General features: G+C 36.9%; 1 protein-coding gene across 1 annotated transcript in view; it reads left to right on the top strand.

Annotated features, from left to right (window-relative positions):
• Positions 1 to 23,411, top strand: part of LOC107589081 (potassium voltage-gated channel subfamily H member 5-like) — a 41,311-nt gene that overhangs the window by 3,308 nt on the left and 14,592 nt on the right. Inside the window, exons 2-5 of the mRNA XM_016277411.1 lie at positions 9,532 to 9,655; positions 12,470 to 12,576; positions 16,732 to 16,860; positions 22,775 to 22,890. Of these exons, the coding sequence (XP_016132897.1) occupies positions 9,532 to 9,655; positions 12,470 to 12,576; positions 16,732 to 16,860; positions 22,775 to 22,890 (476 nt within the window). The remainder of the gene's footprint in view (positions 1 to 9,531; positions 9,656 to 12,469; positions 12,577 to 16,731; positions 16,861 to 22,774; positions 22,891 to 23,411) is intronic.

Below are 23,411 nucleotides of genomic sequence, written 5' to 3'. Positions count from 1 at the left end.
AGATTAGAAAGCCACAGATGTAATGAAAGTACTATCTTACGTCAACCACAGTTTACAAGAACAGAGAGATGGTTGCGTTTTCAGCTGTCAAAATGATGTAGGTGTTTCTGAGGCTTTGTGTCTCTGTCCCTCATTTACAACCCAACACCTCCCTGTAGGTCTTCTCCTTTGTTTGCGGACAGCAGAGTTTGTTTGAGTTTTTCCAATCCACTTAGGGGAATCGAGAAACACAGCTGGGGGGTAAACAAAGTCAACTTTCATAAAGCTTTTTACCTTTACATATCATTGTTAGAACAGCAAAAGCAGTGCATATTTCCCTCCAATTTTCTTATGTAAGTAGAAAAACAACTGTGCTGAGTTTTAATGTGCTGGAGAAGCTTTTTGTAGCCAGCTTGATGTTTGGCTAATCAATGACATCAGGGTTCTCACTGACTGGGAAATTAAATGATTTCAAAAGCACTTTTTGATATTGAGGACAGTTATACTGTACCAGCATTTAAGGTTGACAGTTCTGAGGATAAAATCGATAAAGTAGAGTTTGTGTGGTAAAATGAAACTTTTAAGAGAACCACACATCACAATAGTACAAAAATACCGTTAAGGAGATCATAGGACTAGTGCCAGAGAGAAAAAAAATAACAGAAAAGCATGTGAGGAGATATGAATGCAGATTAGAAAGCCACAGATGTAATGAAAGTGCTATCTTACGTCAACCACAGTTTACAAGAACAGAGAGATGGTTGCGTTTTGTGTTCACTAGCAAAGGGGACCAGTATCTGATTTGTATCTAAACTGAAAATAGTCCGTTTTTCTAACATGCTTAGGTTCCATAATGGCCAACAGAAAATCGTTTTCACAAAGATCACAGGTACTAAGAATGGTGTACTCTGTGTAAATATAGGTTTATCTTAATAGGATCCGTTTCTTCTTCCACTTTCCCTGTAGTCACCCTTTCACAGAGAAGCAGGTGCACCAACATACTTCCACGTAGACAGTGCAAGAACACATACGATGCAATAGTATCACATACACAGAAAAAATTTGAATGCATTATGTTAATGGTTCCAAAAATAAAATGTATGTGCTTGTTCAATGTCATTACTTCTCACTGCAGTGAACGCCAGAAGTAACATGCAGATGAGTGCAGGAAAGACACTCAGTACCTCCTAATGGCACCAGACCTAAGGGAGCATTTACATGGGGATTTGTTTGTAACAGACTCCAGTTGCACCTCCATCTTCTTTTCTAACCTAGAAGATTGGTAGAACGTCTCTGACAGCCTCCTCAGAAAGTTCAGGCTTCTCTGGTCTTTCTGCTACAGCATTGCTGTGTTGTCAGTCCAGTCTGCTGTTTGATGGATTTCCATGTATTTGTGGGTTTGTACCATCTCCGTGTTTCCATCCTGGATAGCTGTATGAAAATGTTTCGATTTCTCTCATCTTTATTGCTGATGGAGACTACAGTGAATTAGCATACGTCTAAAACTAAAAAAAGGTTAAAGAAATAGTAAAACAAACAAACAAAAACCCAAACACAATGCTATTCCAAACTTTCATGTGGGGAACGCAAAACGAGATTTGTAGAAACTGTTTTGAGTATACCCAGTAAATTATATGGGGACTAGATCTACTGAGAACCAAAAAGGCCAAAAAGCAGCATAAAATATTATAAAATGCTTCATATGACTCATTTGCGGTCACGTCCAAATCAAATATGTCGCACTAAGCTTTTAAAAGTTAAGGAAAATATATATCCTGGCTATGCTATTTTTTAACATTTAAGATCAGTAATATTTTTAAAGGACTTTTTTTTCCACCAAGTTTTTGGTGATTATTTTTTATTATTTGGTCAAAAATACTGTAAAACTGTAATATTGTGAAATATAATTGCAATTTAGAATAGCTGTTTTCAATGTGAATATATTTTAAGATGGCATCTATGCCTGTGCTGACAAATTAGAATTTATTTTCATCTGCCATTGTTCCAGTCTTCAGTGTCATATGATCCTTCAGAAATGATTCCAATATGCTGATTTGCTGCTCAAGAAACATTTACTATTATTATCTGTGTTGAAAACAGTTGTGCTGCTTAATATTTTTGTGGAAACTATAGAAGCTTTTGGACTATAAATGTCTTTACTGTCACTTTTGATAAATTTAATGCATCTTTGCTGAACAAAAGTATAAATTAAAGAAAAAAAAGCTTACATATTGGTAAAGCAGTGAATGATTCACGAGATTGGGGTTTCCCACCTGAGTAGCCTTTGGGCATGATCCTAAGTCAGCAAGGCAAGATGTTTTCACGGCATTTAATCATAGTAAAATGAGCCATTTTGAATCTGAAGCAAACCCTTGGCAGTTTGGACAAATGTGTTTTATTAAAGGTGACATGTTAGCCCTCAGGAAATCTCAAAGTTCGTCTGCCCCTGTCTGAACCTTCTCTATTGGAATTTCTAAAGTGTGTGCTTGAGATTGAATCGACAACTATCCTCAAAGCTGTTTGCTTAAGGCAGGGCCTTCGGCCGGAGATTGGCAGTGGTTATTTCCTAATGCACACGCTGTGGACATCTCTCCTCTTGCTGGAAGTAATGGAGTCAAATGCTGACACACACAAAGTGTCACGCCGTAATTGAATAGAGAATTATAGAGAGATAAAGAAAGACAGCGAGAGGCGATGGAGCCAGAGAAAAGGTCACAAATTGTCTGACAGCAGAGACTCTTCCGCACAGGGTTTAATAATCAGCAATTTATAAATCTACTTCCCTCTTTTGTCAAACCTGAAAATTTTGAATCTGAATCATGGCCTGTCTCTCTGCATTGCAAATGCCAAGGAATAAATTTTTTTCCAGCCTTCTAAGAAATGTGAATGACTTACATAAAAATAAGAGTACATAAAAACACATGCAAGACCAATAATACTCCCCCTGAATGTTGTCGCTACTAACCTGAGAGAGTCGTCAGAACAAACATATTTATATTGAACAATGTTGCTGACTTGCAAGCTCCCATCATGCATTGCAGCATGAATAAATTGTGTGGATAGTTTATTGTTTTGGGTTTTGCTGACTTTATACTATTGGTCTTAGTTATTCATTGTGCAGTGATCATATTTTCACACATTGAGGTTTATTGATTGTCAACATTATTGTAGTCTTGCCTAGTCCGATGTGTGGCATAAGATCAGGACTTGGTCCTAGTTGCAACTTTTTGTGACCAAGAACTTAAAACTTAAACAGTATAAGACCGCCTGACTGACATTCAAAGCGACCAACCACAGTGTGTTTTAATGTGGCTTTTAAGAGCATGTTTAATGAAATATATATCAGAAAAAGGAAGTTGGCAGCCAGTCAGATTAGAGCTTGCTACCACCAGTGACATTTGAGTTGAGTGTTTTATATTTCTAATTAAATGAAACTATTTCATACGATATTAATAAATCTTTGCCTTGCCAGATGTTCTTTTTCTCACAGTAATTTACATCAATTATGTGTATGAAGGAAATTATGATAATTAAAAAGTATTAATAAATTGTTAAACAAGAAGTCTGTAGTTGATTTGACAAATGTTTTGGTAACACTTTACAATAAGGTTTCATTTGTTAACATTAGTTAACATGAACTAACATTTAAAATACTTTGGAGGCATTTATCAATCTTTGTTGATGTTAATTTGAACATTACACATGATCAAAATCAAGTTGTATGTTAATATTTTTAATAGACCTGAGCTAACATGAACTAACATTGCACAGTTTTATTAACTATTAACAAAGATGAAAAAATACTCTTACAAATGTATTGCTCTTTGTTAGCTAATGTTAGTTAATGCATTAACTAAAGTTAAATAATTGGACCTTATAGAAAAGTTACTAATTTTTTATTGGCTGAACATTTTGCATTTAGTGAACACTTAAGTTTTTAAAGTCACGCAGTGCAAACTGAACTGAAAAATCTCAATGCATCATGTTGGCTTGATTTTTAACTTTCCCAATTTTTTTTTATAGTGCAGTTTATTATGTTCCGTTGATGTGTTTTGCTATATGCAAAAAGAAGAGGTCTTTCAGCATGACAATGATCCCAAACACACTGCCCGGGCAACGAAGGAGTGGCTTCGTAAGAAGCATTTCAAGGTCCTGGAGTGGCCTAGCCAGTCTCCAGATCTCAACCCCATAGAAAATCTTTGGAGGGAGTTGAAAATCCGTGTTGCCCAGCGACATCCCCAAAACATTACTGCTCTATATGAGATCTGCATGGAGGAATGGGCCAAAATACCAGCAACTGTGTGTGAAAACCTTGTGAAGACTTACAGCAAACGTTTGACCTCTGTCATTGCCACCAAAGGGTATATAACAAAGTATTGAGATTAAATTTTGTTATTGACCAAATACTTATTTTCCACCATAATTTGCAAATAAATTCTTTAAAAATCCTACAATGTGATTTTCTGGATTTTTTTTTCTCATTTTGTCTCTCATAGTTGAGGTATACCTATGATGAAAATTACAGGCCTCTCTCATCTTTTTAAGTGGGAGAACTTGCACAATTGGTGGCTGACTAAATACTTTTTCCCCCCACTGTATTTCATGGGTTTGTGTGAATGGGCAAGTAAAGGGGGAAGAAAACAATGTGTATATATGTAAAGGTGTTCATGTGAGTGCTTGTGTGAGATGTTTTTCCAGTAAACACGCTGCTGTGGAATTGTGGAGAGCAGCCTAGCAGCTGTCTGTTGGCCTCCCACGTGGGGTTGGCACGCACATCACTAAGTCTTTCATCGCTGTCAATATGCCTCTTATTCACCATTTACACGATAAGCTTTCAGCAGCATCCCATAATACACATAAAGTGCTGACGGACTGCCTTAGGCTTCACGTGGATCTGGAAGTGTGATCGATGTGTATGTTTCAACCTTTTGAGCTATTAAAAGTCTGCATCAGCTGACATGAGCTGCTCCTAAAAACAACAAGAGTAATTCAAGAGAGACACAGGTAAACCTGAGTGTTAATTTGCCTCAAGTGAGATTATAAAGATTAAAGTCTTTCTAGTCTCAATATTCCATTGATTTTACATGCCGCCAGACAAAACAGCTGTGTCCTCTCATGGCCTGTGAAATGGATGCTCTTTTTGCCTTGAGGTGGATCTGTGTTGTGTGTGTATTGCTTTACTTTATAAAGCAGGCGTTGAATTCTGAAAGGTGTAGGTAACAAAATATATTTTGAAGACTGTTTCAACAATTTTGTTCATATGTGACCCTGGAGCACAAAACCAGTCTTAAGTCGCTGGGGTATATTTGTAGCAATAGCTAAAAAAACATTGTATGGGTCAAAATTATCGATTATCGAAGTCAAGATCATGTTTTTTCAATTTTTTTATTAGTAATATGCATTGCTAAGAACTTCCTTTGGACAACTTTAAAGGCGATTTTCTCTGTATTTTCATTTTTTTTTGCACCCTCATAATCCAGATGTTCAAATAGTTGTATATCGGCCAAATATTGTCCTATCCTAACAAACCATACATCAATGGAAAGCTAATTTATTCAGCTTTCAGATGATGTATAAATCTGAATTTCGAGAAATTGACCCTTATGACTGGTTTTGTGGTCCAGGGTCACATATAAGTTTGAATTCTAAATAAAGATTTTATCTCATGTTGCAGCTAGTCTTCTTATTGTAAACTGAAATAAAAACATTACTGGGAAAAACAGAAACTGAATTAAAAATCATTTTCATGGCCACAAACTGTAAATGCAATAAAATATATATTTTTTTATGTATATATAATAGAACTTGAAGCCTTTAAAACCTGCCCACATTAAACATGCCACTATTGAGAACAATACCATAAGACTGTGCTGGGAAATTTATTCGAACACTTATGAAATTATACCAGTTAATGAATTAACTTTGACAGGCCTTCTAAAACTAAAAGAAAAATCTGAAAAAGCTAAACCTAGTAATAACAGATTGAAAACTTGTACCTAAGGGGACATGTTGATGGAAAAAAAATTATGAGATGGGAGCAAACATTTTTATTTTTATGTTTTGTGAACCATCGTTATTTTAGTATCACTGAGATGCTATATTTATTAATGTTTTGTGTTAGTTTTATTTTTTATGTTTTCCATTTTCAATTAAATTTTAGTTTGTTTTATTAATATATTGTGTTTTTGTTTATTAATATATTGTCAGTATTTCAATTATTTTTTTGCATTTTATTTTTAGATATGACTATATAGTTTACGTTTTTATTTCAGCTTAAGTTTGAGTTATTTTAGTACATCAAATTAAACTAAAACTTCTTTATTTTTATATGTATGTATGTGTATATAATTTATTATGTCATTTTATTTCAGTTAAAACAAAAAAAACTAATTTAAATATTTTTTATATAGATTTTGTTTTATTTTTATTAACTATAATAGCCCTGTTACATGCAAACACAAAAGCATGGAAATACAATGTTTTCCCCCTCTATCACTATGTTGTCTTATGGGCTCCATTAAAACGAATAAAAACTAAAGTAAATTTAAAAAATAGAAATAGAACAATTTTTTTTAAATGAATAGAAAAAAATTTAATTAAAAACATCTAAACTATAATGTCTTTCCTTACACCGTTACACATAGATTTTCCTGTATTGTGGTTATGCTGTGGATGTGACTGTACACGGTCCTGCTCCACTCGCCTGAACTCCTTTTCCATATTAGTTATTAATGCTTGACTTCTTAGCAGAGACTTTATTAGTCTGAACGTGCTGTCTTGGCTAAGAATGCGATATATCATCAGTGACAGAGCATTACATGGTTATCATATCACCGAGCCCCGATCTGAAAACAGGATCTAGGTCTTTTGCATCCTCAGGGAGCACTTCCTCGCAATTCGCCCCTGATCCGAGGGCAGGGGCCATGGCATGGAGACCACTGTAATGAGTCTCAACTCTCCTTCCTCAAGGGGACAGCACTTCACTTTATCCTTTCCACTTCTCCTTTCAGCCGGTCCTGCAGAGGCAAACTGAAAGAGGAGGAGGAGAAGAGATAATGGAGACTATTCAATGAAGGAGAGAAGTGGCCACCTTTTTAAATGGCTGTGTCAAATACCACGTTGTCTCTCTCTCTCTTCCTCAGGGGGGACTGCATGTGTCCAGAGAGAACTGTAGCTCTGCCGCATTATAAAAGCCTTGTGTGTGTGTGTGTGTGTGTGAGCAAGATGATTCTGTTTGTGGGTGCGTAAGGATTTGTATTGTTGTCACAGACATTTCTGTAACAATTTGTGCCTTGATTTGTTTCCAGTGCTGTAATGTTCTTTTTGCCTTGCTATTTTTATACCTGTGTCGAGAGGCTGAAGTCAGCTGGCTTTAGCCTCACTAAAACACTAATGAAGACTAGAGAGGATGGCTTAGTCTTTTTAATGGCAGGAAAAATGTCTTTAACCCACCTGCTATGGCTAGACCACTGTGTATCAATTACATTGATATCAAGACTGCATTGCAATTCAATTTGTCAAATGGAAGGATGAACTGATTAAGGCAGTTTCCACAAATGGAGTACAAATTAGAGTTTGAAACTCAAGTCTTTTTTCTTTTAAACAAATTGCCACTGAAAGGGAAGTGTTTAACCTTTGGAAAAAAGGTGTCTGGGTCATTTAAGATGATTAGACTAAATGTTATATGTGCTGTTTTATTTTACAGTTATATTATTATTTAATTCATTATTTAATTTTATTTTGCAGTCACACAACTACAGAAACTAATGCAGTTTATTTGTTAAGTAGTTAGTTTGCAGATTTAGCCACCACATATTGTTTTGTAGTTAGTATATTTAGTATATTTTTGATAAATAAAATAAGATTATATACACTGCTATTCAAAAGTTTGGGGCCAGTTATATATATATTTTTAATACTTTTATTCCGCAAAGATGCATTGAATTAAAATATTTTTTTTTTATTTATAATAAAAAATAATGTTAGCAAATCATCATATTAGAATGATTTCTGAAGGATCATGTGACAATGAAGACTCAAGTAATGATGCTGAAAATTCAGCTTTGTGTCACAAGAATACATTTCGTTTTAAAATATGCTGAGATAGAAAACAGTTATTTTAATTGCAATAATATTTCACAATGTTTCTCGATTTACTGTATTTTTGATCAAATAAATGCAGCCATGATGAGCAGAGACTTCTTTCAAAAAACTTACCAAACCTAAACTTTTGAATATAAACAGAGTGGAATGTCTTGACTTAGAAAATATTTTAAAGGGGTCCTATTATGCTCTTTTACAAAGTCTTGATTTTGTTTTGGGGGTGTACTAGAACATGCTCTCATCCTTGGTGGTTCGAAAAACGCATTATTTTTCACATCATTTACATTATTACAATACCTTTCTCCCCAGGCTGGCACAAATGGCTCGATTAGTTCCGGCTTTGATGAAGGTCCGCCTTCCGAAAAACAAAATGTGTTGTGATTAGTTAGCTTTCCCAGTGCGTTGTGATTGGTGAACAGCTTAGATGGTGTTTCAGTACTGTCACGCCCCTTGCTCCGTTTGCAACCACTGTTTCCGGACATCATCCGCTTTCGGAAGCCCAAACAAAGACGTTTGGGCACGGAGGGGAAAAAACAGCGTTTCAGGCGGTCGCGCACCGGACGAGAAGCGCAGCGTCCCGCCACATCTTTAAAATTCAAATACATTATTTTCTATGAGTGTAAGCACTCTGGCGGCGCCGTTCGGCGTCTGTCTGCGGCGCCCAGCTATGTCGTGTTGTACTTGTAAGAATTGTTGATCTAGACATGCCAAAAATTTGAGGCTACAGCACAGCAGCTCTTCTTCTTGGTTTTCTCTGACGCACTAACTCTGACTGCAGCAGCTCTTCTTCTTCGTCGTCTTGTCTGATGCACTCACTCAACCAAGCGTTCTAACCACAACCTCGCCCCTCCCATCCCCCAACCATTCGAATTTCTGTAGGTGGGAATTCTTTTTAATGATATTCCAATGAGCCGCTTTGTGATTTCACAAAGCCCGGAAACCAAACGCTGTAGTCCAAACGAGCCGTTTGCTGTAGTTCTTGAAAATGGATTTTTAAAAAACGAAATATCTCCCTTTGGAGTGGACTTTGAGATTTGTAACTTTCTAGATCTTTTTTATGCTCAGACATACACACTACAAACTGACTAAAATTAAAAAAGTGAAAAAGCATAATAGTACCCCTTTAATGTTGCTTACAAAAATTTTGAATAGCTTCAATGGAGAAAATGCTCTACTGGGTCATGGTACTAGCATGTGATTGCCTCTCTTTCTTCCCAACAGCAGTTCTGTTTGTTCTCATAAATTATGCTTCTGAGAGCTTAGGCTTTCAAGAAAACATCTACAGAAATGACTATTTTAAGGTCTGTTAAGCCAAAGAAAGTGTTTCTTTTATTCTATACTAGTCGGTTAAACTGACGTGCCAGACAATAATATGAACACTAAATATACATATACTGTACTAGTTATTTATGTACATTTATAAAAGTGTTCTTTTATTTTTGTTTGCAGAGACAAGTTTCTTGTTGGGGAATGCTCAAATCGTGGAGTGGCCTATAGTTTACAGTAATGACGGATTCTGCAAGCTGTCTGGTTACCACAGGGCAGAGGTCATGCAGAAAAGCAGTACCTGCAGGTGAGTGGCTCTCCACCTGTCTATTTTTACCCTGTCCTCATTCAGTAGTCAGGGACAGGCAGTGATGTGATTTAAATTTATATTCGCAACTTTTCTGGCTAAGGTATGCAGGATCCAAAAATGCATTAGTGTGCATCATAACTAAATTACGTGTTTTCACGGAATTACATTATTTTGGATCTGAAAACGAAACATCACAAACATTTCCAGAGGGATTATGCTCAGATAACAGAAGCTGAATCTATTAAACTGATGCAATGCAGAATATGAAGTAGAGGAAGGACAGAGTTTGATAATTTAGTATTATTTTCTCAGAAAAGCAGTACCTGCAGGTGAGTGGCTCTCCACCTGTCTATTTTTACCCTGTCCTCATTCAGTAGTCAGGGACAGGCAGTGATGTGATTTAAATTTATATTCGCAACTTTTCTGGCTAAGGTATGCAGGATCCAAAAATGCATTAGTGTGCATCATAACTAAATTACGTGTTTTCACGGAATTACATTATTTTGGATCTGAAAACGAAACATCACAAACATTTCCAGAGGGATTATGCTCAGATAACAGAAGCTGAATCTATTAAACTGATGCAATGCAGAATATGAAGTAGAGGAAGGACAGAGTTTGATAATTTAGTATTATTTTCTATCTTTCTCAAGTGAGAACTGACCGCTATACCTGCAAGTTTCACTTATCAGTCAAGTGAGGATGTTTCGCTAATGATTTGGTTAAGTGTTAAGGACAGAAGTGTCATTTTCTCACTCTGCTTGAGTTAGCAATGATGCTAAATCACACTTCTCACATCAGCCATAGTAGAATCTGCATGTGCTATTTAGCCACTCAGAAAGCGCATTTCTCCTGAGCCATCACTGAACACCTTGTTAGCGCTAAATGCGCTCAGTAAGGAGCCAGTCATCAGAGTAGAAATAGAAATACCAACTGCAGCGATTTGGCTCTACCTACATGCAGTGATATGGATCTGCCTACAGACTGTGATATGACTCCAGATTGACTCAGGATTCAAGGGGAGTTTTAGAGGTAGAATTGGCACAAGCCTTTGTCAGCTAAAGCAATAAGGGTGAGGATTTGATACTAAAAATCTCTGAGAAGCTTAGGGCCACAAAACTCAAATGCACCATAATTACCTCTGTATTTTTAGTTTTATGGAAGCTGAAGTGATAGTAAGATGCAAAATAAATAAAATCTTTAAAAGGAAACTGGGGGATTTAGCACAATGCTAAAGAGGTTTCAAAGTCACCCAGTCCTGATTGTAGTAGTTTGCTAAAATCGCTACATTACGAGACTCACGTGTAGAGCATTGTCCTCCGGTGTCCACTTAAGAAAGAAATGGACAATGGATGAGAAAGATAGAGAAAGGAAAAAGTTTGAGTGCTCAGTAACGTAATAAACTCCTTTGATTATAACATGATTTGAAAAGATGGAAATAAAAAGGAAAATGGTAACACTTTGGTATAGGAACCAGTTTGGCTCTTTGCTAGGACTTATAAAGCACATATTTTGCATGACCATATTCTACATCTCTAATCCTGCCTAATACCTAAACTTAACAACTACCTGACTAACTATTAATAATCAGCAAATTAGGACTTTAGAATTAAGGCAAAAGTTGCATAGTTAGTTAATAGTTAGTTAATAGTGAAAACTGGACCTTAAAATAGAGTGACCAGAAAAAATAAAAAATAATAATTTACCAAATTCATATTGTAATATTGTCATGAAATTGAGAAATGGGAAATATTAATATACCCATTATATATGCAATTTATTAATATCCAATGTATATGAATATACTGCATAAAAAGATCCACCACACTCACCCTACGTCTTACCTCTTCCTTGTGTCAATTCTAAAATCTGCAGCTTAGTCATTATGTATTGAAGATTTTTGTCTTTCATTTTTTTAATCTAATTTATATTTGATAAAATGTTAAAGAATTTTATGAATGTCTTGTTTGTTATCATTATTAAATTGTATTATCCAAAATCTGAAACCAATTTGGCATTTTTTGAATTTGATGCACGTTAGTCTGAAAATTTGATCCAAATTTTATAATCAGCAAAACATTTTAAAGCTAAACGAATAAAAAGCTGAATTAGAAAATGAACATGAATTTGAGATTTTTCTGTATTTTCTTCTTTTAATGACATTAGCACTCAAGCAGCATGAACTAAGGACTGTACAAAGGTGTTCACATGATCATTGTCACAAATCTACTTAACGAGTGATGCAGAATTATAAATATTTTGCATTAACTGTTTTCTCTAAAGTCTCTTGTATTTTTTCAGGCTAGAATTATAATCTGACTGCCAGATTTTCAATGTGGTCTTAGACTTTTGAATCCCAGTGTTGCTACCTTATTTGCAAACATTTACGAGAACTTCAGTCGCTAAAAACAAGAATATCTTGTCTTTTGCTGCTCTCCTAAACTGTTTCAAATTTAATGTTTCCTTCCTTTTACATAACCTTAAGGGCAGAGCATGTCGGAACTGTGGTTCAGTGTCTACTGTTTGTCCAGCCTCTGCATGTTAAATAGAGCGGCTGCAGTAACTGACAGCCCGTGTCATCAGCCACTCCCCCTTGTGCACACTCTGTGAATTAACTGACAGTGAAAGACGAGGTAGAGTTTGCTGGGCGGATGTGTGTGCCACACAGGTGTGCACTCTCCTCTAACTCTCTTTTTCTGCTCTCTTTGTCTTGCTCATTTTCATCACCTGTTTCTCACTTTCACACCCACTTCTCTCACTCTCACAACCTTTTTCGACTTTTCATCCTTTGTCTCTCTGTCCCCCCGGCAGTTTCATGTATGGCGAGCTGACAGACAAGAAGACAATTGACAAAGTCAGACAGACCTTTGATAACTATGAGTCCAATTGCTTTGAAGTGCTGCTCTATAAGAAGAACAGTGAGTATTCCCAGTTACGATTGTTTAGCTGTGCCTGCTGCATAGCAGAAAAGTGAAAGTACAGAGATGAAATTGTGTCCATGTTGGAAGCTGAATTCCTGAAATGAATGAAAGTGATTTAAGAAAATCGCTTCATTTTCCTGTTTGATATACAGTTGAGGTCAAATGTTTACATCCCCCTTTCAGAATCTGCAAAATGTTAATTATTTTACCAAAATAAGAGGGGTCATATAAAATGCATGTTATTGTTTATGTAGTACTGACCTGAATAAGATATTTCACATAAAAGATGTTTACATATAGTCCACAAGAGAAAATAATAGTTGAATTCATAAAAATCAAAACGTTCAAAAGTTGATTCTTAATACTGTGTTCTTACCTGAATGATCTACAGCTGTGTTTTTTTGTTTAGTGATAGTTGTTCATGAGTCCCTTGTTTGTCCTGACCAGTTAAACTGCCTGCTGTTCTTCAGAAAAATCCTTCAGATCCCACAAATTCTTTTTTTTCCCAGCATTTTTGTGTATTGGAACCTTTTCTAACAATGACTGTATGATTTTGAGATCCATCTTTTCACACTGAGGACAACTGAGGGACTCGTATGCAACTATTACAGAAGGTTCAAAACGCTCACTGATGCTCCAGAAGGAAAAACGATGCATTAAGAGCATTTTGCATTTTGAACAGAATGGAGATGTGTACATTTTTCTTATTTTGCCTAAATATAATTTTTTTTTCATTTAGTACTACAAAATAAGTTAAAATGTACCCTGATCTTCAAATTCAAAAAGTTTTTCACCAGCTAAAAATGGTTTTAAGTCAGTTATTTCTATCTTTTGATGTAGTGTGTCAGTATAGGAAATATCAGTTTACATTTGCAAACATTCACTTTGCCATTAATTGTAATAATCTAGTGAGATTTTTGTTTGCACAAGGATTTTGCCGTTAATTGTAATAATCTAGTGAGATTTTTGTTTGCACAAGGAGTCTGACAACAGCCAGTGCTCCACACAGAGATCTGATCTCATCATTATCCAGTCTGTCTAGAATAACATGAAGAAACAGAACAAACTGAGATAGACTCAATCCAGAAGAACTGTGCCAACGTCTCCAAGATGCTTCAAGAAACCTACCTGCAAATCTACAGTACTGTTAAATGTTTTCGGCACTTGTGTAAAAATACGATGCTGTCAAAAATAATGTCATAAATAGATTTTCTTTATCCATTAACTCCTATTATCTAAATGAAATCAACATTTGGTATGACCATCCATTGTGTTTAAACTTTTGCTCTAGGTGCCCTTGCGCATAATTTCTCAGGTAGCTTTGCAGGTAGGTCTCTTGAAGCATCTTGGAGACGTTAGCACAGTTTTTCTGGATTTAGTCTGTCTCAGTTTGTTCTGTTCCTTGTGCAAACAAAAATCTCACTAGATTATTACAATTAATTGCAAAATGAATGTTTGGAATGTAATCTGATATTTCCTACTGACACACTACAGCAAAGATAGAAATAACTGACTTAAAACCATTTTTAGCTGGTAATCAATATATATAAAACTGATAAAAAAAATATAGACCCCTTTTTATTGATATTCAGATAATATAGGCTTATTTTGAACGTTCTTCTTTTAAATACAGGCACTGTATCAAGCAGCACATGCTCATTGAAAAGTGTGTCTGGATTTTACATAAAAAAATTCACAAATCCACTTCATTTGCAAACACAGCGTGAACGTCAATACAGCCAGCAGAAAGTGTCCGGTTTTATGCCTCAGTTTTCAGCTCCTGTCCCAGATCGCAAATGAAAAAAATCTTGATGATTGGCAAGGCCAAAGCTACGGGGAGGCAAAAGAGCCACTATGTGTCTTACTTGAAATAGGTTTGGGCATTTAAGTCATTTAGTCTTCTCAGGTTGGTTGTTACATTGTGTTATATTATATATTATTGCTATCAGGGGCCGTTTCTAGCCAATTTGACGCCCTAGGCGAAATCCCTATTGCCCCTCCCCAAATTATATATATACAGTGGGTACGGAAAGTATTCAGACCCCCTTAAATTTTTCACTCTTTGTGATATTGCAGCCATTTGCTAAAATCATTTCAGTTATTTTTTTTCCTCATTAATGTACACACAGCACCCCATATTGACAGAAAAACACAGAATTGTTGACATTTTTGCAGATTTATTAAAAAAGAAAAACTGAAATATCACATGGTCCTAAGTATTCAGACCCTTTGCTCTTTAAATAACGTGACGCTCTGCCCTCTATGACGCTGCTCCCATTAAGCTCTGTTGGAAGTGAATGAACTGATTCAGCATTTCGACACTTAATAAAGGATGTATTGATCTCGTGAATTAGCGAATTTTACTATACAAATATTTTTAATTGGATGTTAAAGTTTATATGTGAATATTACATGACACGCTGATCCTTTAACAATGCATTGGCGCAAAAAACGCACACCTTTTGGACAAATCTGCCACAAATATTTGGACAAATGTGCCACAAATACTGCCTAAACAAAATATTGTATATTCATATATACTGATTTTGTGCACTTTATTTACTGTACCAATATTTTAAATTGGCCTTTGAACTTAGCTTTATTGCATGGCAAAAAAAGTGTTACCTTGCCAAAGCACTGGCAGAGCCCTCTGATCTAATGGCGTTGTTGAGCGCTCCAAATGCAAACTTTGCATGCAACAATCAGGCAGCAATTGACAGCACTCTGATCTAGTGGCATACAGGCATCGTCAGATTGACAGTACTCTAGCCCAATAATGTTGGGGGATCCAGTGGGGGCGGCAGTCATATTTCAGGGTGACTGTGCCACTCTTTATCACAACCCTGCTAAAAGTGCCAGTATGTGCACTCATTGGCGCCCCTTCAGCTGGTGGCGCCCTAGGCGACCGCCTAGCTTGCCTATGCCTAGAAACGGCCCTGATTGCTATTTATATGATCTTTTAGCTTGGTTGCCCTGTGGTTCACTTTCTGTTTTCTTCACAGATTTTTGACATAAAGTTTGGGTGCACACTGTATGATTTTGGCCTAAATCCTAAAAGATTCCTCTGATCCTATGCTGAAATCTGGACTCTTTGATCGCTAACTTGACATGTTCAGTGACAACCGATTAATGACCATTGCAATCAACTTTTAAGTACCAGTAGGAGCACAGAACCTGATGAGCGATAACAACTAACCACCACTTGCTCCACACATATCGTCTTCATTTATTTCTATTTTCTTTTCAATACAAGCCATTATCAAAATGAACACTGAAGATTGTTTTTTCTGCATGTAAATTTAGCTCACCATCACCAAACACATTACAGATTGATGATGGAAAATTCCAGACAGATCTTCTTATGTATGTCTTGACTGTTTATACAGTGTGACGTTAATGACAACTAAGATCCCACAGTGTGACAATACGCTGGAACGAGTTAAAAATAGTTATTTTAGAGAGTCTGAAAAACCTGTGTTCTGTTCCATTCAGTTGCACTCGGTTTAGCTGTCGAGGCGTGTCTGTGTGTGTGCACGCATTCTTCTTATTCCCTTATTCTCCTGATCCGGATTCTTTTAACAGTCACGTAATTTATGATCATGACCGATCTTCGGCTACTCATGCCCATCCCAAAAAACTTACCTTCTTTGCTGAGTTATTTGATCATTTACACCTCAAGGCATCTTGCATTTTGGACACAATTGCATCCTGTCCGCTTTTTAATTTTTCTAATGCAGCTACTATAAAGATAAATCTCCTCATGTAGCCTCTGTAAGATAAAGCTGTCCTGTTAAGCTCAGATGTAATGCCCCATTAGGCACACGGGTTACACCGTATATTTCTCATACGGGTGAACCGAGAACCTTGGTCTCAATGATCTTCCTGTCTCCCTCTTTTTTCTCAATTCCTGTCTTTCTCCTGCAATCTTTATTCGCCACCATAATCTCATTATCAATTATTCGACACCTTCCCTTCATTTAACCCCTCTGTCACTTTCACTTTCCCTCACCATTCTCATCCATGTCTTATCCTCCTGGTCATGACTTCTTTTATACCCTCGATTCTCTTCTTTTCACGTACCACTTTTCATACTTTACTTTCCTTTCATCCCGCCCTCTCTCCTCTCTCGTTGTGTTCATCCGGTGCTGTCAGGAACCCCTGTGTGGCTCTACATGCAGGTGGCCCCCATCAGGAATGAGAACGATAAGGTGGTCCTGTTCCTCTGCACTTTTAAAGACATCACTGTCTTCAAGCAGCCCATTGAAGATGAGACCACCAGAGGTAAGAACTCTTAATCTTATCTTGAGTGTTGCATTTTTCAGCCTTGTGGTAAAAAATTTAATTAACACACATAAACACAAACTTGAATTGACAGTGCATTATTTTATGTGAATATAGCTCATGTGAATAAATCCAACCAGATTTATTCATTAACAGAATTACTTTATACTTTATTAAATATTATTTAAATTTTTTTAAGGTGTACACCTAACAAAAATGAGTGAGGTTTACATTTAAAAGTCATAAATATCTTACAATTTCAAGAAAATCTATCTTATTTTAAGGATGTTTAACTTGAGATATTTTTACTGAAGAACCACACAAAAATACTGAATTAAGGTCAGTTGGATTTTAAGCAGGGATGTTTGTGTGTTGCAGCCTGCTTGGCCCAATAGCACATGGTAGTATAATGAGAGCGACAAGCTGTCACTTTATGTTGGAGAGTGCTGCTTGTGAGCATCACTGCAGTCAGCCATGGAGGTTACTTGTATAGGCTATATGTGTATTTATGATTGATGGGCATTGTCAGATCCTACTTTTCCCACCATTTACTCTCACTTTCTGTTTTTCTCTCTCTCTCTCTTGATCTCATATAAACCAGTGGATATTTTCCTTGTCAGCGTGTGCCACTGCTAAACTGAAGCACTTGTCCTTTGACAGTGATCCTAGCCCACACAGGAGCTCTTTAAAGACACACACACACACACACACACACACACACATATATATATATTTGGAATTTCCCCTCAGAGACTTGATGGCAGCTGCTGTCACTTTGTGGCAGGGCACCTGTGCCCAACTGAATCAGATCCTACTTTTCCCACCATTTACTCTCACTTTCTGTTTTTCTCTCTCTCTCTCTTGATCTCATATAAACCAGTGGCTATTTTCCTTGTCAGCGTGTGCCACTGCTAAACTGAAGCACTTGTCCTTTGACAGTGATCCTAGCCCACACAGGAGCTCTTTAAAGACACACACACACACACACACACACATATATATATATTTGGAATTTCCCCTCAGAGACTTGATGGCAGCTGCTGTCACTTTGTGGCAGGGCACCTGTGCCCAACTGAGACTCTTGTCAGTGGGTGTGTACAGAGCGACAGGAAGTGAGTTCAGCGAGTATCACTCTCTAGCAGATAAACAGCCTATCAGATGGAAAGACTATCCAATGAACAAGCAGTTTTGAAATTAAACCATTCTGTATTTAGTGACAGCTGTGGTAGCAAATGCTATTAAAAATAAAGGTTTCAAAAGGTGGATTTTTACAGCAGTTCCATAGAAGAACCATTTTGGGTTCCCCAAAGAGCTTTTCAGAGAATTGTTTGGCAACACTTTATTTTAGTGTCCTTGTTACATGTACTTAATATTATAATAACAATAAATTATGCATAATTACATGCAAGTAACCCTAAGCCAAACCCTAATCCTAACCCTAACCATATACAAGTACATGTAGTTGATTAATATTACTCAGTACTTAAATGTATAATTACACTGAAACAAGGACACCTTAAAATAAAGTGTAACCAATAGTTCTTAAAAAAGTTTTGATAATCATTTTGATAATCCAAAGAACCTTTTCCCACTGTAAAGAACATTTTGTGGAAAGGTACCACACTCTTAAAATAAAATAATAGGTGCTTTATTGGAATCAATAGTTCCATGAAGAACCTTTAACATCCATGGAACCTTTTCAGTTCACAAAAGGTTCTTTAGAGTGGAAAAAGCTTCTGTAGATTTGTAAAATGTTCTTCACACTAAAATGGTTGTTTTAAGAAATGTTAACTGAAAGGTTGTTGGGGTAACAAAAAGGGTTCTTCTATGGCATCACTGTGAAAACACCTTTTTAGAACCTTAATTTTTAGAAGTGCATGGATGTAAAAGGTTCTTCAAGGAACCATTGATGCCAATAAAGAACTTGAAGTCTAACTTTAGTGCTTGAATAGTAATCTCCCTGCTTTGGCAGTTACAGACACATGGTATTTATGAAAATGTCAATGAAAACACCACAATTTCAGTAACTAATTACTGCCTATCTTCTCCCTGTTGAATAATCAAAACTCTACTGGCTGTACTTATCCATATAGCTTTTATTAAATATTTATGAATATAGAAAATTATGCATCACAGGTGACTGTGCTCACATTCCTTTGACATAGATGAGCATTACGAGCCTTAGTAATGCCGTGTCGAGAATATAAGCTACTCATCACCACACACTGAACCACAAACTTTATTAAGCATCTATCAGGCATTCAAATCACCTACAGTGATTACTTTGTAAATGAAGGACTATTTGCCTTATCAAAATGTTAATCTATGCCACTTCTGACCCTTGATGTACTAATAAATATTAACAGCACAATCAGATTATTCATAGCCTGGCACGTCGCTTGAGCTTGTTGTTAGGTAAATATGAGATCTGTTGTTCTAAAGGGGCATTTGTTAAACGTCACACGCCAGATGTGTATTCAGTATTGCTTCATGAATAGCTCATGTGCATTTACCGATGTGAGAGTGCAGAATCAGGTATGGAAAGCCTGCATTGAGATCTTTGAACTTCGACATCAGCTGTATTGGCAATAAATTAGAAGAGGTACTTTATAAGGTTCCTCCAGTAGTGGAAGTATATTTAAATCATGATGTGATTGATGAACTTACTGGAATGACAGTGATGGGCTATACAGCATCTGCTACTTGATTTAAGAGCTTGTAATGGGGCTGTTCCCTTTAGGGTTGAAGAGTCAGTATCATGTAAGCATATTACAATTATTTCTGAAGGATCATGTGGCACTGAAGTATGTGGAAGATGTGACTGAAGTAATGGCTGCTGAAAATTCAGCTTTTTCATCACATGAATAAATTGCATTTTAAAATATATATAATTTATTTTAAATTGTAATAATGTTTCACAATATTACTGTTTTTGATTAAAACAGTTTGATTGGACTGTTGCTTTTATCCCAGGCTTTGGCTTCTACTATTGTTTTTAAGGTAAAGCATTACATGCATTGTGCGTAGCTAGTGAAGCGTTTTAGTGTTATTTGCATCACAGGTATTTTGTAATTAGTTGTATAATCGAGATCTTCCCTAGAGCTTCATTCCATGTGACTGCTGCCCCTGGGGAGATGGTAGAGCTAAAAGCAAGAGTACAGTGTGTATGTGTGTGTGTGCTTCCATGTATGTGTGTGTGTGCTTCCACGTATGTCCATGTATGTTTCCACGTATGCTGTCTCAAAATCCCACTGGAACAGTGTTCCTGTCGGTAATGCCCTGCTCTGCACTGGTGGTCCAATGAAATATGCAAAGCATCTGCATAGAAATAATAAAGCACCGTTAGGCGTCAGTGCTCCCAATGCACACAGGGTTACTTTGTGTTTACTGTGCATTCATCCCCAGCATTTAAAGGATCTGTGCATACATTTAAAACACAGGTGAGGGCGTGTTCTTTCTCTGAGGACCTCTGGCCTATCAGCGTGATCTCATTGATGGTGGCTTACCCAGAGGGGCACAAACTTCAAATCATAGCAAATAGGGAAGAAAAATGAGGAATGAATATGGGCTCCATGGCAACAGTGAAACCCTTTGAGATCCTTCCAGATCTTTCTGTACGCATCAGATAGTTACCTGGAGAGGATTTTCAGCTCATCAAGCGTATACTTTAGGACCTCGGCATTGACACCTGCATAAATTGAGAGCTAGCCAGTAGAAGTTCAAAGGAATGTAGTTAGCAGCCCTCATAAAGGAAGAATCTGTGGTTATGTATAGACATATACTGGATTCAGAGCTGTAGATAGAAAAAATATCAGGAGTATCATTTTAATAATTTAATGTTACTTTTTGGTCATGTAAATATCAGCACCTGCACCAAATTACAGGCAAATAGGGAAGAAAAATGAGGAATGAATATGGGCTCCATGGCAACAGTGAAACCCTTTGAGATCCTTCCAGATCTTTCTGTACGCATCAGATAGTTACCTGGAGAGGATTTTCAGCTCATCAAGCGTATACTTTAGGACCTCGGCATTGACACCTGCATAAATTGAGAGCTAGTCAGTAGAAGTTCAAAGGAATGTAGTTAGCAGCCCTCATAAAGGAAGAATCTGTGGTTATGTATAGACTGGATTCAGAGCTGTAGATAGAAAAAATATCAGGAGTATCATTTTAATAATTTAATGTTACTTTTTGGTCATGTAAATATCAGCACCTGCACCAAATTACAGATTTTTAAAAATATTTTGTCTAATGTTTCAGTAAACTATTTAAAAAAAATTAGATTATACAGACTATTTATTCATATGTTAAGCTTTACAGGGTTAAAGAATGTGGCTGGAGCACAGTAGTGGAGCAATACTGTACTATCCCAATAGAAAGTGTGCAATTTCACAGTAGTCTGCTGCATTCTCCACGGTCAGGCACTCAGATCCAACCCCGAAGAAAATTTCATTCAAAATTTGTTTGTTCATCTGTATCATTACCTGATTTGCTTAATTCCTTTAGTGCATTGGGCGGCAAAACGATGCAAATGGCATGCGCAAATAAACACTTCTATCAATGGGTGTGATTCTTAGTGAAATCTCCCCTTAGTCTGTTTCCTTCACTGCTGCAGTGTGTTGCAGTCTTGCAGACCTAGTTTGCCACTCTTCTGCCAGATGTGGTGCATTTGGGCAAACATATGCTCCATTGTAGCTTAGGTCTGATAGGGTTCTATGAGGCTGCAATGGCCAAACCAAGATTTCTCGGAGGCTTTGCCTTATGGCTGCTCGACAAGGCTACCTAGCATCGTTTTGCCCTGTAGAAGGACTATATCTGGAAGATATTAGGGGTCCAGTGCAGCGTTGTGACTCTTTGCCCTAAGACAGCCAGATGGCCTTAACCATCCATTGTTTTTCTCCTTTTCCTCCTTCTGTCTGTGACATAGTTACTTTTTGTCAGATTTCGTATCTCTTTTACTCTCTGCGTTTTCAATATTTGTACTAATCATGTTGTTTTATTGCAGATTAACAATAGTACCAGTATATATGTTAGCTAAAAACCTTATAGGAATATAATGTAAGCTTAATTGACACTTCTGTCATAACTTTGGTTTAAAAAAAGTAAGAAGAAATAGCTTACTAAACCTTTTTGTGTAAATTTATAGCAAATTTTACAACTTTGTCTCTGACAGCGTAACACTACAATATCCAATGTGCTCCAGTACTGTATTGTTGTGTTTGAACATTCATGAGATGTGACTTAAATGGGAGAGCCGCAATGTTATTAATGTTTTACTTCTTTTCCCACCCTGTAAGCTTTTAAAAACATAGAAATTGCATTCACATTGGCACGTGCACATTGTACAATCACTTGGTGAAGATCTTACTTTGTAGGACTCAACTGACCCAACTGACTTTAGGGTTATTGAGATCAAAAGGAAATTCTCCCTTCTGTCTTTATTAATGAGATAGCAATGACTTCAAACGAGGCTCCCTGTTGGACGCAACATCTTCCTTCATGTCTCCACCATGTCATAATGCTTTAATTTTAAAGTCCATAAAGAAACATTATGCCTTTGCGAAGAGCCCCCAAGGGCTCATAATGGTTTCTGTTTTTACAAAGGAAGGAAGAAGTAGGCTGGGACATGATGATGGCACAGACTTTATATATGGGACATGGGTACACAAAAATATGTGAGCTTTTTGGAAGGAAGGGATGGGGAAGAACAGTTTTCACTGGTGTCAGCATTTGCAGGAGCCTCGGTGGAAATCAGCGTGGGCCATTGCTGGCATCACAGGAGCATGATGCCAGCAGCGCTACTAGTTGTGTGGAAAAGTGTGTTTGTGAGTAAAGTAAACAGGAAGAAATGTAGAGAGGAGGCAAAGAAGTGTTTCCTGTTGTTAATACACCATTTTGTTGCTCTATGTGGCAGGATGGACCAAGTTTGCCAGGCTGACCAGGGCTTTAACCAATAGCCGGAGTACACTTCAGCAGCTCACACCTATGAACAAGACTGAGGTCAGCCACAAGCATTCACGACTGGCAGAGGTGAGCGTCACACACACTTTTGTTTTTCTATGGTCAGGACTTTCCATTGACTTCTGTTGTTTTTATGATAATGATAGCTAATGATGTTTTCTTTCTTTTTACCATACTCTTGACCGTCATATAAGCCTTTTTGCTTTTTCACTAAAACTATATTCAGCTTTTTTCCCTTGCAAGGACCTTTGGCTGGTCAGGTTTTGTAGCTGATCTTCATTTACTGTCTTTTTGGAGTCATTTGGACCTCACTGTGAAGGCAAAACCTGACCCACACACATATATATGCACATACTAAAAGGTCAACTGCCTTTGTCTTCAGTCCCACATGGCAGAAATAAAGTCTGACTTCATTTCCAGACAAATAATAGTTGACTCAGCTGTCCAATGACTGCTGACATAGGCTTTATGTCTCTAAAACTTTTCACTGTATTATATCTTCTGGTGCCCTTTCATTAGGTATATATACCTTACAGTGCATAATTTTGACAGGGCAAAAGACCAGCTTAGACCAGGATGATTCTTCGTGG

Source organism: Sinocyclocheilus grahami, unplaced genomic scaffold (assembly GCF_001515645.1).
Source record: "Sinocyclocheilus grahami isolate Dianchi unplaced genomic scaffold, SAMN03320097.WGS_v1.1 scaffold111.1, whole genome shotgun sequence".
Taxonomy (NCBI): domain Eukaryota; kingdom Metazoa; phylum Chordata; class Actinopteri; order Cypriniformes; family Cyprinidae; genus Sinocyclocheilus; species Sinocyclocheilus grahami.
The sequence above is the reverse complement of the archived record's forward strand: the minus strand, read 5'-3'. Positions and strand labels throughout refer to the sequence as shown.